The 12,246-nt window shown below is 37.3% G+C and overlaps 1 protein-coding gene across 1 annotated transcript; it reads left to right on the top strand.

Annotated features, from left to right (window-relative positions):
- Positions 1 to 2,424: 2,424 nt before the first annotated feature.
- LOC132842366 (heat shock factor protein 5-like) lies at positions 2,425 to 3,471 on the top strand. Its single transcript, XM_060865056.1, has 2 exons — positions 2,425 to 2,863; positions 3,311 to 3,471. Exons 1-2 carry the CDS (start codon positions 2,425 to 2,427, stop codon positions 3,433 to 3,435), a joined length of 564 nt encoding a protein of 187 aa, XP_060721039.1. The 3' UTR covers positions 3,436 to 3,471.
- The last annotated feature ends 8,775 nt before the right edge of the window (positions 3,472 to 12,246 follow it).

Here is a 12,246-nt window from a genome sequence, read left to right as displayed (position 1 = left end):
AGGTCTGTTTTCACATAAATGTATCCTCACATATTTTACAAGCATTAACTTATCAACATTTGTATGAACCCAAAAACAAACATTTTCCCTTTAAATCCTATTTTTGGTCTAACATCAATCATGTTTACCATTTTTCCTTTAAACACCTTACATCTTTGTCCTCTTGTCCAAAAGAGTATTTTTGTAATAACTGTACAATTTTTAAGTGTTCACTTTATACAACAGAATAAATAAATCCCATTTGCAGTTAAACTGTATTACATTTTCTCTATAAGAACACAAACTTCAATAATAAACACATCTGTCTCATAACTTGAATCTGTATCAATATGGGGACGTCGTGGTTACTGCCACCCTAGGTGTCCATTTGATTAAATACATGTCATTGTGTGTTTTTTCCAGTGTTGTATACTAGAGTACTAGAAGTACTAGAAAGCAATACTTGAGTAAAAGTACAAGTATCGTACTAGAAAAAGACTTTGGTAGAAGTGAAAGTCACCTTTTAGAATATTACTCAAGTAAAAGTCTTAAAGTATCTGATATTTACTGTACTTAAGTATCAAAAGTAATTTTCTGATATTTAATGTACTTAAGTATTTGAAGTAAAAGTATAAAGTAAAATTTCAGTGATTTTCAGTAGGCATAAGAGCAGGGACGGTTCTAGGGTTTCATCTTTAGGGGGTTTTAGCCCTCAGTGAGAATTTAAAACAAGAAGAGTTTTATATTATATATTATATGACTACATAGTAAGCCAAAAGTTATGGGATTATTAAATGGCAAAAGTGGACACCAAAATTTTATGCATGATGTAATGATGCCAGTCTTGAATCAGATCAGTTCATGTATGTGTGCATTCTCTACAAACAGTGTGTCTAATGAATGCAGTCATTAATAAAAGAAATATTCACAAGACAAAGACCAAATCAATAAATGTTATTTTTATTTAGTATTGATATTGGATTAATATTTTGTTTGTGCTATCAACTCTGGTAATAAGAATAGTGGTTGCTTTTGGTTGCCGCCGTTATAGATAAATGCCTCCAGCTCTGACTGCGCGTGCACGCTGCGCGTGTCTGTGCTTCTCCATAGAGCGTGCGGACGTGCGTAATGCAATCTATTAGCAGTGATTCGCCAAACCTCCCTTATTGCAGTCGCACACATTTCTTCTGATTTTATTTTGTGAAATTTTTACTTAAGTACAGTAACGAAGTATTTTTACTTCGTTACATTACAACACTGTTTTTTTCCATAATAAACTTCATTAGTATTTAATTATACAAATCAGAGTAAAATAAAATACCATTTCAATAGAGGGAAAGGGAACAAAAAGTAATAATTATATTAAAAAATAAACTTATTTTGTGAGTTTCACATGTACTACAAAACTAGCTTGCACAAAACAGTCAGTAAACAAAAAGTGATGACCTGCACACAGAGCAGTAATATAGAGGCAGGAGTGAATCATGTAGTTGTAGGTGAGCTCCACCTAATCAAAACACGTTTCATCTCGTTTACCGTGTGCAACCGTGTCTAACATTCACCATGAGATGAATTCTTGAACGTTTATTCTTACAACATGCTTCTCACCCACAGGACTTCTTCCTTGTTCTACTGCACGTCATTCAAATCAGCACGTAGTAGCGTCACCGGCGCAGCCAATAGGAAGCGCGCTCACATTAACGCACGATTTAACGTAAACAACCCTCGAACTTTAATACTTATCACCTTATATATACTGCTGAAAAAATGAAGGGCACTTCTATTACACACCGGATCTCGATAAACTAAATATACAGGTAAAAACTAAATACTTCACTAATCACAAAATCATCTGTCTGAAATGTCAAAACTAAATATTCTCAAAAACAAACGTCAGAGATTCTGCGCGTCCACTTGTTTGCATTTAAATTTTAACTCCCGAGGTCCGCGAGTTCTTAAGAGTTTCTGTATAAACGCTTTACACTGATCTTACACCGACTTTAAACGCTTCTGAAAATGAGTGGAAACGTCGATTCAACAGAAGGAGCCGAGATATCAGGTATTTTTATATGTAATAGTCAGATATCAGAAATAAACCGATCGTGTTTCTTTTGTTTTTTCATTTATTTTCCACTCAGCAGCCGAGACAACTCAAGAGAGCTGCTGCTAGCTTGTTGATGATGACAATTTTTGAGTTATTAATATTTCTCCCACTTTCTTTCTTTCTTTCTTTCTTTCTTTCTTTCTTTCTTTCTTTCTTTCTTTCTTTCTTTTACAAATCATTTGTTAATGAAGATGGATGAATGTGTTCGATAGCCGCCCTGCTAACTAGTTAGCATTAGAGATCAACTGTCACAATCTAGTTAGCAATTGTCTAGCTGTATAAACATCTATAGTTCAATAACACTGAGCTCCTATCTGTTGTTTATAAATCATTTAGCTGGGATGGAAGTCCGGATCAACCAAAGAAACTTTCCCATCAACTTGTGGAATTTGGTGAATGATCCTCAGATTTGTTCAATCTGCTGGGATGACAGTGGGGAAGGAATCCTGATCTGTCCAGAGGCCTTCAAAGCTGAAGTGCTGTCTAAAGACAACAAGGAGAGGATCTTCAGAACTACTAATTTCATCAGTTTTGTTCGTCAGCTTAACCTGTATGGCTTCACAAAAGTTTGCCCAGACTATAAGATCTCATTGACAAAAGTGAGGTTCATACAGCACTATTTTAACCCCAACTTCAAACGGGCCAACCCGGAGCTTCTGGCGAATCTAAAGAGACTCACACCTTACAACAGGGCCAAGCTTGCCACTGGGCAAGATGTCTCCAACCACCCAAGTACTTTTCATCCAGTGGTGAATTCACCTGACATCTCTGCTGTGGTCGGTCAGTAGATGTTCTGAACAAGCTATAATTTATTCTTTAATTTATATATATTCATTCATCTTTAGTAACTACTTTACTCTGGTCAGTTTCAAAGTGGCTCCAGAGCCTATCAAAATAAAACTGGGTGCTCTGATTGGGATGCCAGCCCATCACACACATACACACCAATATGCTATTAATTAGCATAACCAATTAATTTCCCCGTCATGTAGGGGGGAGGATGTAGGAGGTATGAAATCTAAGTACATTAGAGGGAAGGAAATTGGGTATCACATTTATTTTAAAACCTGATATTTCACCTTGACAGAAGTCCAGATGATGGACACTAGGAGCTGCACTGTATTGTAATATTGTTTCAGAATAATGTATTAGTGAGGTGTGGTTAACATGTTACTCAACAGTGAGCCATTTGTCAGCCTTCATTGTTTTGTGTTCATTTTGTTGCAGATAACCATTGCTGTATCCCAGGATCTTTGGATTCCAACATGCCCTGCTCCCAACAAGAAGCTGCCTCCTCCGCTCATTGTGGCTATTATCCTGTTAGAGCTGAAAAACCTTTTTTAGTTTACTAATACATACTAATATACATAGTAATACATACTAATCAAAAGGAATTGTCAGTGCAATTATTTTAGCCTGTGTAGCTACAATAAGGTTTGGTAAGAATGTAAACTTTAAACATTAATGTGTGCTGTAACACAGAAACACTTATTGTCCAGGACTCATTTAGCCACCTCCAGTACACTGGCCAGGATCCAAACGGGGAATCAGCTGATGTCCAGGACTCATTTAGCCACCTCCAGTACACTGGCCAGGATCCAAACGGGGAATTAGCTGATGTCCAGGACGACTTATTTAGCCACCTCCAGTACACTGGCCAGGATCCAAACTGGCAGTCAGCTGATGTCCAGGACGACTTATTTAGCCACCTCCAGTACACTGGCCAGGATCCAAACTGGCAGTCAGCTGATGTCCAGGACGACTTATTTAGCCACCTCCAGTACACTGGCCAGGAGCCAAACAGGCAGTCAGCTGATGTCCAGGACTCATTTAGCCACCTCCAGTACACTGGCCAGGATCCAAACGGGGAATCAGCTGATGTCCAGGACGACTTATTTAGCCACCTCCAGTACACTGGCCAGGATCCAAACGGGGAATCAGCTGATGTCCAGGACGACTTATTTAGCCACCTCCAGTACACTGGGCAGGATCCAAACTGGCAGTCAGCTGATGTCCAGGACGACTTATTTAGCCACCTCCAGTACACTGGCCAGGATCCAGATCCCAGGAAGAATCACATGAACCTGGACACTGTATTCGATGCAGAAGATGAAATGCAGGTCATGTTATACAGAAAGTATTAAAATACAGTTAATTCAGATTAGATGATCCTCCCTCATTAACACCCCCTGTGCTAATAGTCTGTGTGTGTTTTCTCTCTATTCAGGCTGCTGATTTCTTCACTCTGCTTGACTTGTGAAGACAGTTAAATATCATTAATTATTTATATTATATTTATTAAATAATTATAATCATTAAGCCATCTCTTGTATTATTCTGAATCATTTCTTTAATAAAAAAAAAGACATAAAACATGAATATACCAATAGCTCTTGCAGAGGCATTTATTATATCAAATGCAATGTGATATTTGTATAAATTTAAAATTTGTACATCAGTCTAATTGCATGTATTAATCATTCTTTTTAGATTTAAATATAAATTTAGTGGTACTTTGACAAGTATTATTTTAATGCATATTTGACTTAGCAATAATCTTAAAGGTGAATGTACAAAACAATGCACAGAAAAGTGGGGCCTGATGCACGGAATGTACTAAATGATTTATTCAACAAAGTTATTTCTTTTTTGTAGCTTCTATACACTTATTTGGTAAAGATTTGGAAATAAGTTATGAACAACATTCTCATATTTAACAAAAGATCTGAAACAAGAATCAATGCAGAAGAATACTGAATATGCACAGTTTTGCCTAAGAACTATATATAGGCTGATGGTGGTGTAGAACATGCATGAAGCTTTAAACAGTGCCCTAAAGGTTTAACTTACAGAAACTGGTCAGTCATTGCAATGTGCTCTAAGCGGACATCATTTGGATGATATTGAAATTATTTTCCTGCACACAGAGCAGTAAAAGAGAGACAGTAGTGAATCTTGTAGTTGTAGTTGAGCTCCGCACAGAGCAGTTCTTCCTTCCTCTGCTGCTCAGTCTAACTGTAAAGTCATTTGTTCTCTCAACAACTATAAAGTGATATGATGAGTAACAATTACTTAAAACATTGCATATTGAATTTATTTTTTAGCTTTTCTTCACAAACACTTGTGCATACAACTTGAAAATATACATCATAATGTGAACTTTAGACTATGCATATAGTAAGTTAAAATGTGTGTGTGGACAAAAACTCTTAAAAGTAGGGAAATAAAAATGTAAGTATTAAAATGTAAAGTATACGTTTTACTTTAGTGTCTAAATAAATTGTATCTGTTCCTTTAGTAATGTACATTGTGCACTCTAAAAACTGCTGGGTTAAAAACAACCCAATTTGGTTTATTTTGGCAACCCAGCGCTGGGTCAAAAAGGGACGTACCCAACGCTGGGTTATTTTAACCCAGCTAGTTGGGTTATCATGTTTAACCCAGCATTCTGGGTTGTGATTTTAACCCAACTATTAGTTAAAAATGACTACACTGCTGGGTTGAATTTAACCCAAAATGGGTCAGAAATTTAATTGATTAAAATAATGAATCTACAGCAATACTTAGTTCGGTAATCAAACCCCGCCCACGGGAAACACGGAGGTATGTGGAAGCAGTTTAGATGATCTAAATAAAATGTCATCCTTCGTTTTATTAATACACGTTTTCTTATTTTTGTAAAGGATGTCTAGGCTAAAATAGCAAACCTTAAATCTAATATATAATATGTCTAATATACAGAGCTGATTTCGTCATAACAGCATGTAAATCTATCAAATATCACAGTAAATGCTTCACTGACTTCAGTCAGAAAATTTTACTTTAAGAATACAAATTTAAAATATGAAAACATTTCATAACAATTTACATTAACCTCAATATCTGAAGATATAAGAATCATCAGTAAGAATCAATAAATTGCAATGTAATTGTAGTGTTGTGTAAGAAAAATAGAAGAATTTAGAATAATGAACATCATCAAACTGACTGCAGTCAGGAAAATTTACTTCCAATTAAATGTGTGTGAAATATGAAAACATTTCATGTAACAGTGTACAAGTTAAAGAACACAGAATCCAATGAAGCAGTCAGGTCACAGTAATAATAAAAGTTTATTAACTATACACAGTTTAATTAACTGACTCTCACTCATTCATTTTCTACCGCTTATCCGAACTACCTCGGGTCACGGGGAGCCTGTGCCTATCTCAGGCGTCATCGGGCATCAAGGCAGGATACACCCTGGACGGAGTGCCAACCCATCGCAGGGCACACACACACACTCTCATTCACTCACACACTCACACACTACGGACAATTTTCCAGAGATACCAATCAACCTACCATGCATGTCTTTGGACCGGGGGAGGAAACCGGAGTACCCGGAGGAAACCCCCGAGGCACGGGGAGAACATGCAAACTCCACACACACACAAGGCGGAGGCGGGAATCGAACCCCAACCCTGGAGGTGTGAGGCAAACGTGCTAACCACTAAGCCACCGTGCCCCCCAGTTTAATTAACAATAATAAAATTAAAAAAAAAAGTTACAGTTTGTCTGCAAAAATGAATGCTGGCAGAACTCTTACTGCTGGTGTCTCCTCCCCAGGAAGTCCATACACCACAGTCTGTAGAAACTGCCACACCAGGGAACACTGCTTGCTGCCATCAACTAATTACACAGAAAATATTAATGTCAGTCAAAAGGAATTTTATCCAAGAATTGCTCCTAAATTATCTAAATTATTCTGGGTGTGTCACAAATAAAATGGTCTTAAGTAAAGTTGGTCACATATTCACAGATTGGAGTTTCCCGAGTCAATAACTCCTGAACTAAACGCTTTTATTACACAAATAACACCTCTTTTTTATCGTAGTAATGTAAAGAGGCAGCTACAACCCAATTTTCCTCAGAATCAGCTTTCTTCCGCTGTGGACAAAATACATAAGTCTCTGTATGCAGACGACTGAGAAACAGATTCCAAGGGACCGTCTGCAAAGTGCAAAACCCGAAAAGCCAAAGTCAATAACTTTTCATATAAAATAACATAAAAATTATACAAAAAGACATTTCCCTCCAAAATAAGTTTTGTAGTATAACTATCAGGACATCAGTGATGTGTGAGCTGGTGACAGTACAGTGTATTACAGTGATGTTATTGACTGTTTTTTTAGTTTTCGCTTTCCGGGTTTTGCACTTTGCAGACGGTCCCTTGGAATCTGTTTCTCAGTCGTCTGCATATAGAGACTTATGTATTTTGTCCACCAAGGAGGAAAGCTGATTTTGAGGAAAATTTGGTAGTAGCTAGTGATGGGAAGTTCGGTTCTTTTCTGCGAACCAGTTATTTCGGACAGTTCGATTTAATGAATCAGTTCAAAAATCCAGTTCACCAGTTCTTTTACGTCCTGACGTAATGACGCAAATTCCATCATCCCGCTGCCGGCAGATATTAATACAATCAATTTAACACATTCGAAAAGTTAGTTGAATACGTAACATTTAGTTGAATACGTTTCTTACATTTAAGTTTTGCAACTAAACACCCAGTACAGGCATTGATGTGCAAACGTGGATGTTTTACGTGTCTTAAAGATATAAAGTTAATAAACTAATCTTCATCAACTTACAAAAAGCGGCATATAAAAATACAGACTAACCTGCACAATAGTCAGTAGTAAAATTAACTGACATATATTGAGTGACATATAGTGATTTTTTTTTTTTTAATTTGTTTAATAATAAATTTTTAGCCTATGACTAGTTACTATGCATATCCCAATATGTATAATTTGCTCTGAAGGTTCACGCATGCGCAGTATCAACAGTATTTCGGACGCGTCCGAAACAGTTCTGTTCAGTGTACTGATGATTCGCTGTACCAGTTCATCGGTTCTCGGACGCGTCCGAAAGAAACAGTTCTCAGTTCAGTGTACTGGTGATTCGCTGTACCAGTTCAGTTATTCAAGCATGCGCAGTATCAACAGCTCATCGGTTCTCGGACGCGTCCGAAACAGTTCTCAGTTCAGTGTACTGATGATTCGCTGTGCCAGTTCATCGGTTCTCGGACGCGTCCGAAAGAGACAGTTCTCAGTTCTGTACTGATGATTCGCTGTATCGGTTCAGTAATTCACGCATGCGCAGTATCAACAGCTCGAGCTCACAGTTCTCTCAGCACAACATGTCTCAGTTCAGTGTACAAGAGTTACATAAACTCCGGGATATTAGTTTATTTAGAGTCGGAGGGGCTGTCAGGCATGACCGAAAGTGAGTAACTTTAGTAACTTGTGGATCAGCGCTGACTCAAGACGCGAACTGTTTAGAACGAATCAGTCCGATTTGGTGAACCGGTTCATCCAGTTCACTAAAAAGAACTGGTTCGAAAGAACGACTCGTTCACGAACTGGCCATCACTAGTTGTAGCTGCCTCTCTACATTACTACTATAGAAAAGAGGTGTTGTTTGTGTAATAAAAGCGTTTAGTTCAGGAGTTATTGACTGGGGAAACTCCAATCTGTGAATATGCGGCCAACTTTACTTAAGTCTAGCAAAATACGTTACCATCAAGTAAACTCCGCCGTATCAAAACCGTATCTAACACAAAATCATTTATAATAAAGTAGATTTAACACGTACACAAGTAATATATAAAAAGCATTTACTCTATTTCCTTCCAAGCTCCGATGAAGATGCCACGCGCGCTCTCCTGTTCACTGTTCTGGGATCTGTCGTAAGTCGGAGCACGGCTGTCACGGACGCGAGGTAGTCTCAGTTTAACTGACTGAAAGCCTTATAACATTAGTTTATACAGTAAAGCAGATTTTTTTATGGCTATGAACATCGTCAAAAACATATTGAATAACATACGTTTCAGACAGAATTTCACTCGCTTTTATCTGAAGACGCAAAGGAAGATGGCGGCTTCGCGCACTGGTGTCGTCCGATTTTCACGTTGACGTGTATGCTCTCTTTAACGTCCGTGTTCCCAACCCAGCGACGCTGGGTTATAGCTCAAGACAATTTTCAACCCAAACTTGGGTTAAAACAGCCCAAAGTTTTACCAAACGGCCTCAACTCAGCATTTGGGTTGAAAAAACAACCCAGCGTTTTTTAGAGTGTGGTTATTTATATAAGTGTGTGCTTCCCCAACAGCCTAGCTTTGGTCCAGATCCGATCAAAATCCGGTCCGCTTGTGCCAGATTTGGCCCGGATCTGAGCCACGCTACGTTGCTGTGTTGCTCGCCTCAAATATGCATAAGGATTGTGTAAAGTTCGTGTTTACACTAATGCACAAATATTTAAATATATATGTGAGGGTTTTTAGTAAATGTACATGTGTCATGTTATTTTTACGTGTAGGCTACTTGCATCGAGTTTGCTGTTAGAAACCATCATCTCTCTGTCAACAATTTTTTTCTGAGCTCATTTGAAGCTGCTGTCTATAACTTTTTCCTGTCACCAAAATTGTAGCTTTGTAGCTGTAAAATCTTGACTGACAGCTCAAATATAAACTTTTTTAAAATAAATTTTTAGTTGTGATTTAAGTAAAGGGGAAAGTTTACTGCATTATAGAACACATATAACTGTTTTTTTGTTCTGTTTGTTATTAGTGTTTTGTGTTACATTTTCTTGTAACTCAATCAGAACGTTCTGCATTGAAATTATATGGGGAGGATGTAGTTGAACTCTGAAAATAATAGAACACAAAATGTAAAGGTAACATAATGTAAATGTTATGCTATATGTTCATAAAAGCCCATCTTTCAGTGCAGCAGAAAAAAGTAAACAAGCTGTGCAGAATTTTGGACCACGTGAAAAGCACTTACAGGTAACAATTTACAATATATATATATATAGGCTTAGTGGTTAGCACGTTCGCCTCACACCTCCAGGGTCGGGGTTTGATTCCCGCCTCCACCTTGTGTGTGTGGAGTTTGCATGTTCTCCCCGTGCCTCGGGGGTTTCCTCCGGGTACTCCGGTTTCCTCCCTCAGTCCAAAGACATGCATGGTAGGTTGATTGGCATCTCTGGAAAATTGTCCCTAGTGTGTGATTGCATGAGTGAATGAGAGTGTGTGTGTGCCCTGTGATGGATTGGCACTCCGTCCAGGGTGTATCCTGCCTTGATGCTCGATGACGCCTAAGATAGGCACAGGCTCCCCGTGACCCGAGGTAGTTCGGATAAGCGGTAGAAGATGAATGAATATTGTATAATAGTTTAATTACCTTTAATTAAAGTATAATAGTTTAATTACTCTAAGCCTACTATACAGCCCGGTTGCATGCTGCGTAGGAAATACAATAGTTTTGGCCATTAGTATGATGTATGCTTGCATGCAATTTGGGATTTAGCCAAGTCCATTTATTCACAATAAAAGTGTTGACATTTAATAGGTAACAGGTATTTGTCCAAACTCCATGAGTATCACTTTAGCCATCAAAAATTTTTTTTAACCAAATATAGATTTCTAGGAAATATAAATTAAGATGACATATTTTATATCAGTCAATATAATTCTATTATATTTTGCACGCACATTGTGCTTGCTCTAGCATCTATTAATGAGTGTAGTATAAAGCACAAAGTAAAATATTACAGTAATATGAAATATATTATAAATATTAACATTTTGCAGAACATGACTTTCCTTGATGTCTTTAGTTCCATAAGCAGGCACTATATCCAGCAACTCCCACAATGCCTTGCATAAACTGCTCGTTAACAAAACGCAAGTGATTACTGCACTTAGCATTTTTGCTTTTGTTGAAATCCTTCATATATAGTGTTTTATATAGAATATTGATTTGAAATGATTTCTGTTGATTTAATGGACCCTTAATTCAGTGTCCATTGAGTGTTAATAATCAGAATCAGAATACTTTACTAATCCCCAGGGGGAAATTGGGTAACACAGTCATTTTAAAACCTGATATTTCACCTTGCCATTTAGTGCAGTAGATGGTCTTCCAACATGCCCTGCTCCCAACAAGAAGCTGCCTCCTCCGCTCATTGTGGCTATTATCCTGCGAGAGCTGAGAAACCTTTTTAGTTTACATACTGTACTAATCACAAGGAATTGTCAGTGCAATTATTTTAGCCTGTGTAGCTACAATAAGGTTAAATAGGAATGTAAACTTTAAACCTTAATGTGTGCTCTAACACAGAATTTTACCACTTATTGTCCAGGACTACTCATAGCCACTTCCAAACCAAGATCCAAACTGGCAATCAGCTGATGCTCCAGATCCCAGGAAGTCGCATGAACCTGGACACTGTATTCGGTGCAGAAGATGAAATGTAGGTCAGGTTATACAGAAAGTATTAAAATACATTTAAGTCAGATTAGATGACCCTCCATCATTAACAAACCCTGTGCCAATAGTGTGTGTGTGTTTTCTTCTTATTTAGGCTGCAGCTTTCTTCACTCTGCACACCAATGACTTATTGTGAAGACAGTTAATTATCATTAATTATCAATAAGCCATCTCTTGTATTTTTCTTAATCCTAATCCTAATCTTAATCATTCTTGGCCCATAGAAGATCTGTCAATCATAGCAACATGATAAGACTCCATGTGCAGGTCTTTAAAAAAAAGTAGAAGTGATTAATCATTGACCTTGCTGCAAGATATTTAGTGTGTGTACGTGTGTAAGATAGTATTTAGACTGTGCAGTATGCCAATGTAAGTGTACAGAAATAAAGTACGCCTCTGTATCTGTGTCCCGGTTCTCCCACCTCTCACCTTTGTACAAAGAAAGAATTTTCAACAGTAACATTTAAAGTCTTTAATGTCAGCCTGTGGCTATGTAGAAATTGCAGGTTTATTTTAAACAAATGAGAAGTGTTTTGGTATATGTAGGTTTTAAAGGTAAAGTATAAATTCCAACTCATTTTTTCCCCATCAAATGAAATGTTTCAGGCTAAAGAATGGTTTATGAATTCAGTTAGGAATTAAATTAATGCACAGTCAGGAAATTCATATGAACTCTTCTAGACTTAAAGTATTAAAGCCATAATCATATATTTTGTGTTTATGTATTTTTTATATCTTATCTTGTTCAGGCCCAAAAAACATATTTTATAAGACATAAAAAACACAAAGTAATAATATAATCAATACAAGAAACATGTTTTTAATATAACACCATGCAAAAGAGCCACGAGT

Source organism: Tachysurus vachellii, chromosome 3 (assembly GCF_030014155.1).
Source record: "Tachysurus vachellii isolate PV-2020 chromosome 3, HZAU_Pvac_v1, whole genome shotgun sequence".
Classification (NCBI taxonomy): domain Eukaryota; kingdom Metazoa; phylum Chordata; class Actinopteri; order Siluriformes; family Bagridae; genus Tachysurus; species Tachysurus vachellii.
This window is presented reverse-complemented; position numbering and strand designations above follow the sequence as displayed.

What these genes read in the sequence shown, in the direction of transcription:
- LOC132842366 (XM_060865056.1), top strand. Translation starts at nt 2,425, where the DNA reads ATGGAAGTCCGGATCAACCAAAGAAACTTTCCCATCAACTTGTGGAAT. An exon ending in TGACATCTCTGCTGTGGTCG is followed by an intron (nt 2,864 to 3,310) that starts GTCAGTAGATGT and finishes ATTTTGTTGCAG; the next exon opens with ATAACCATTGCTGTATCCCA.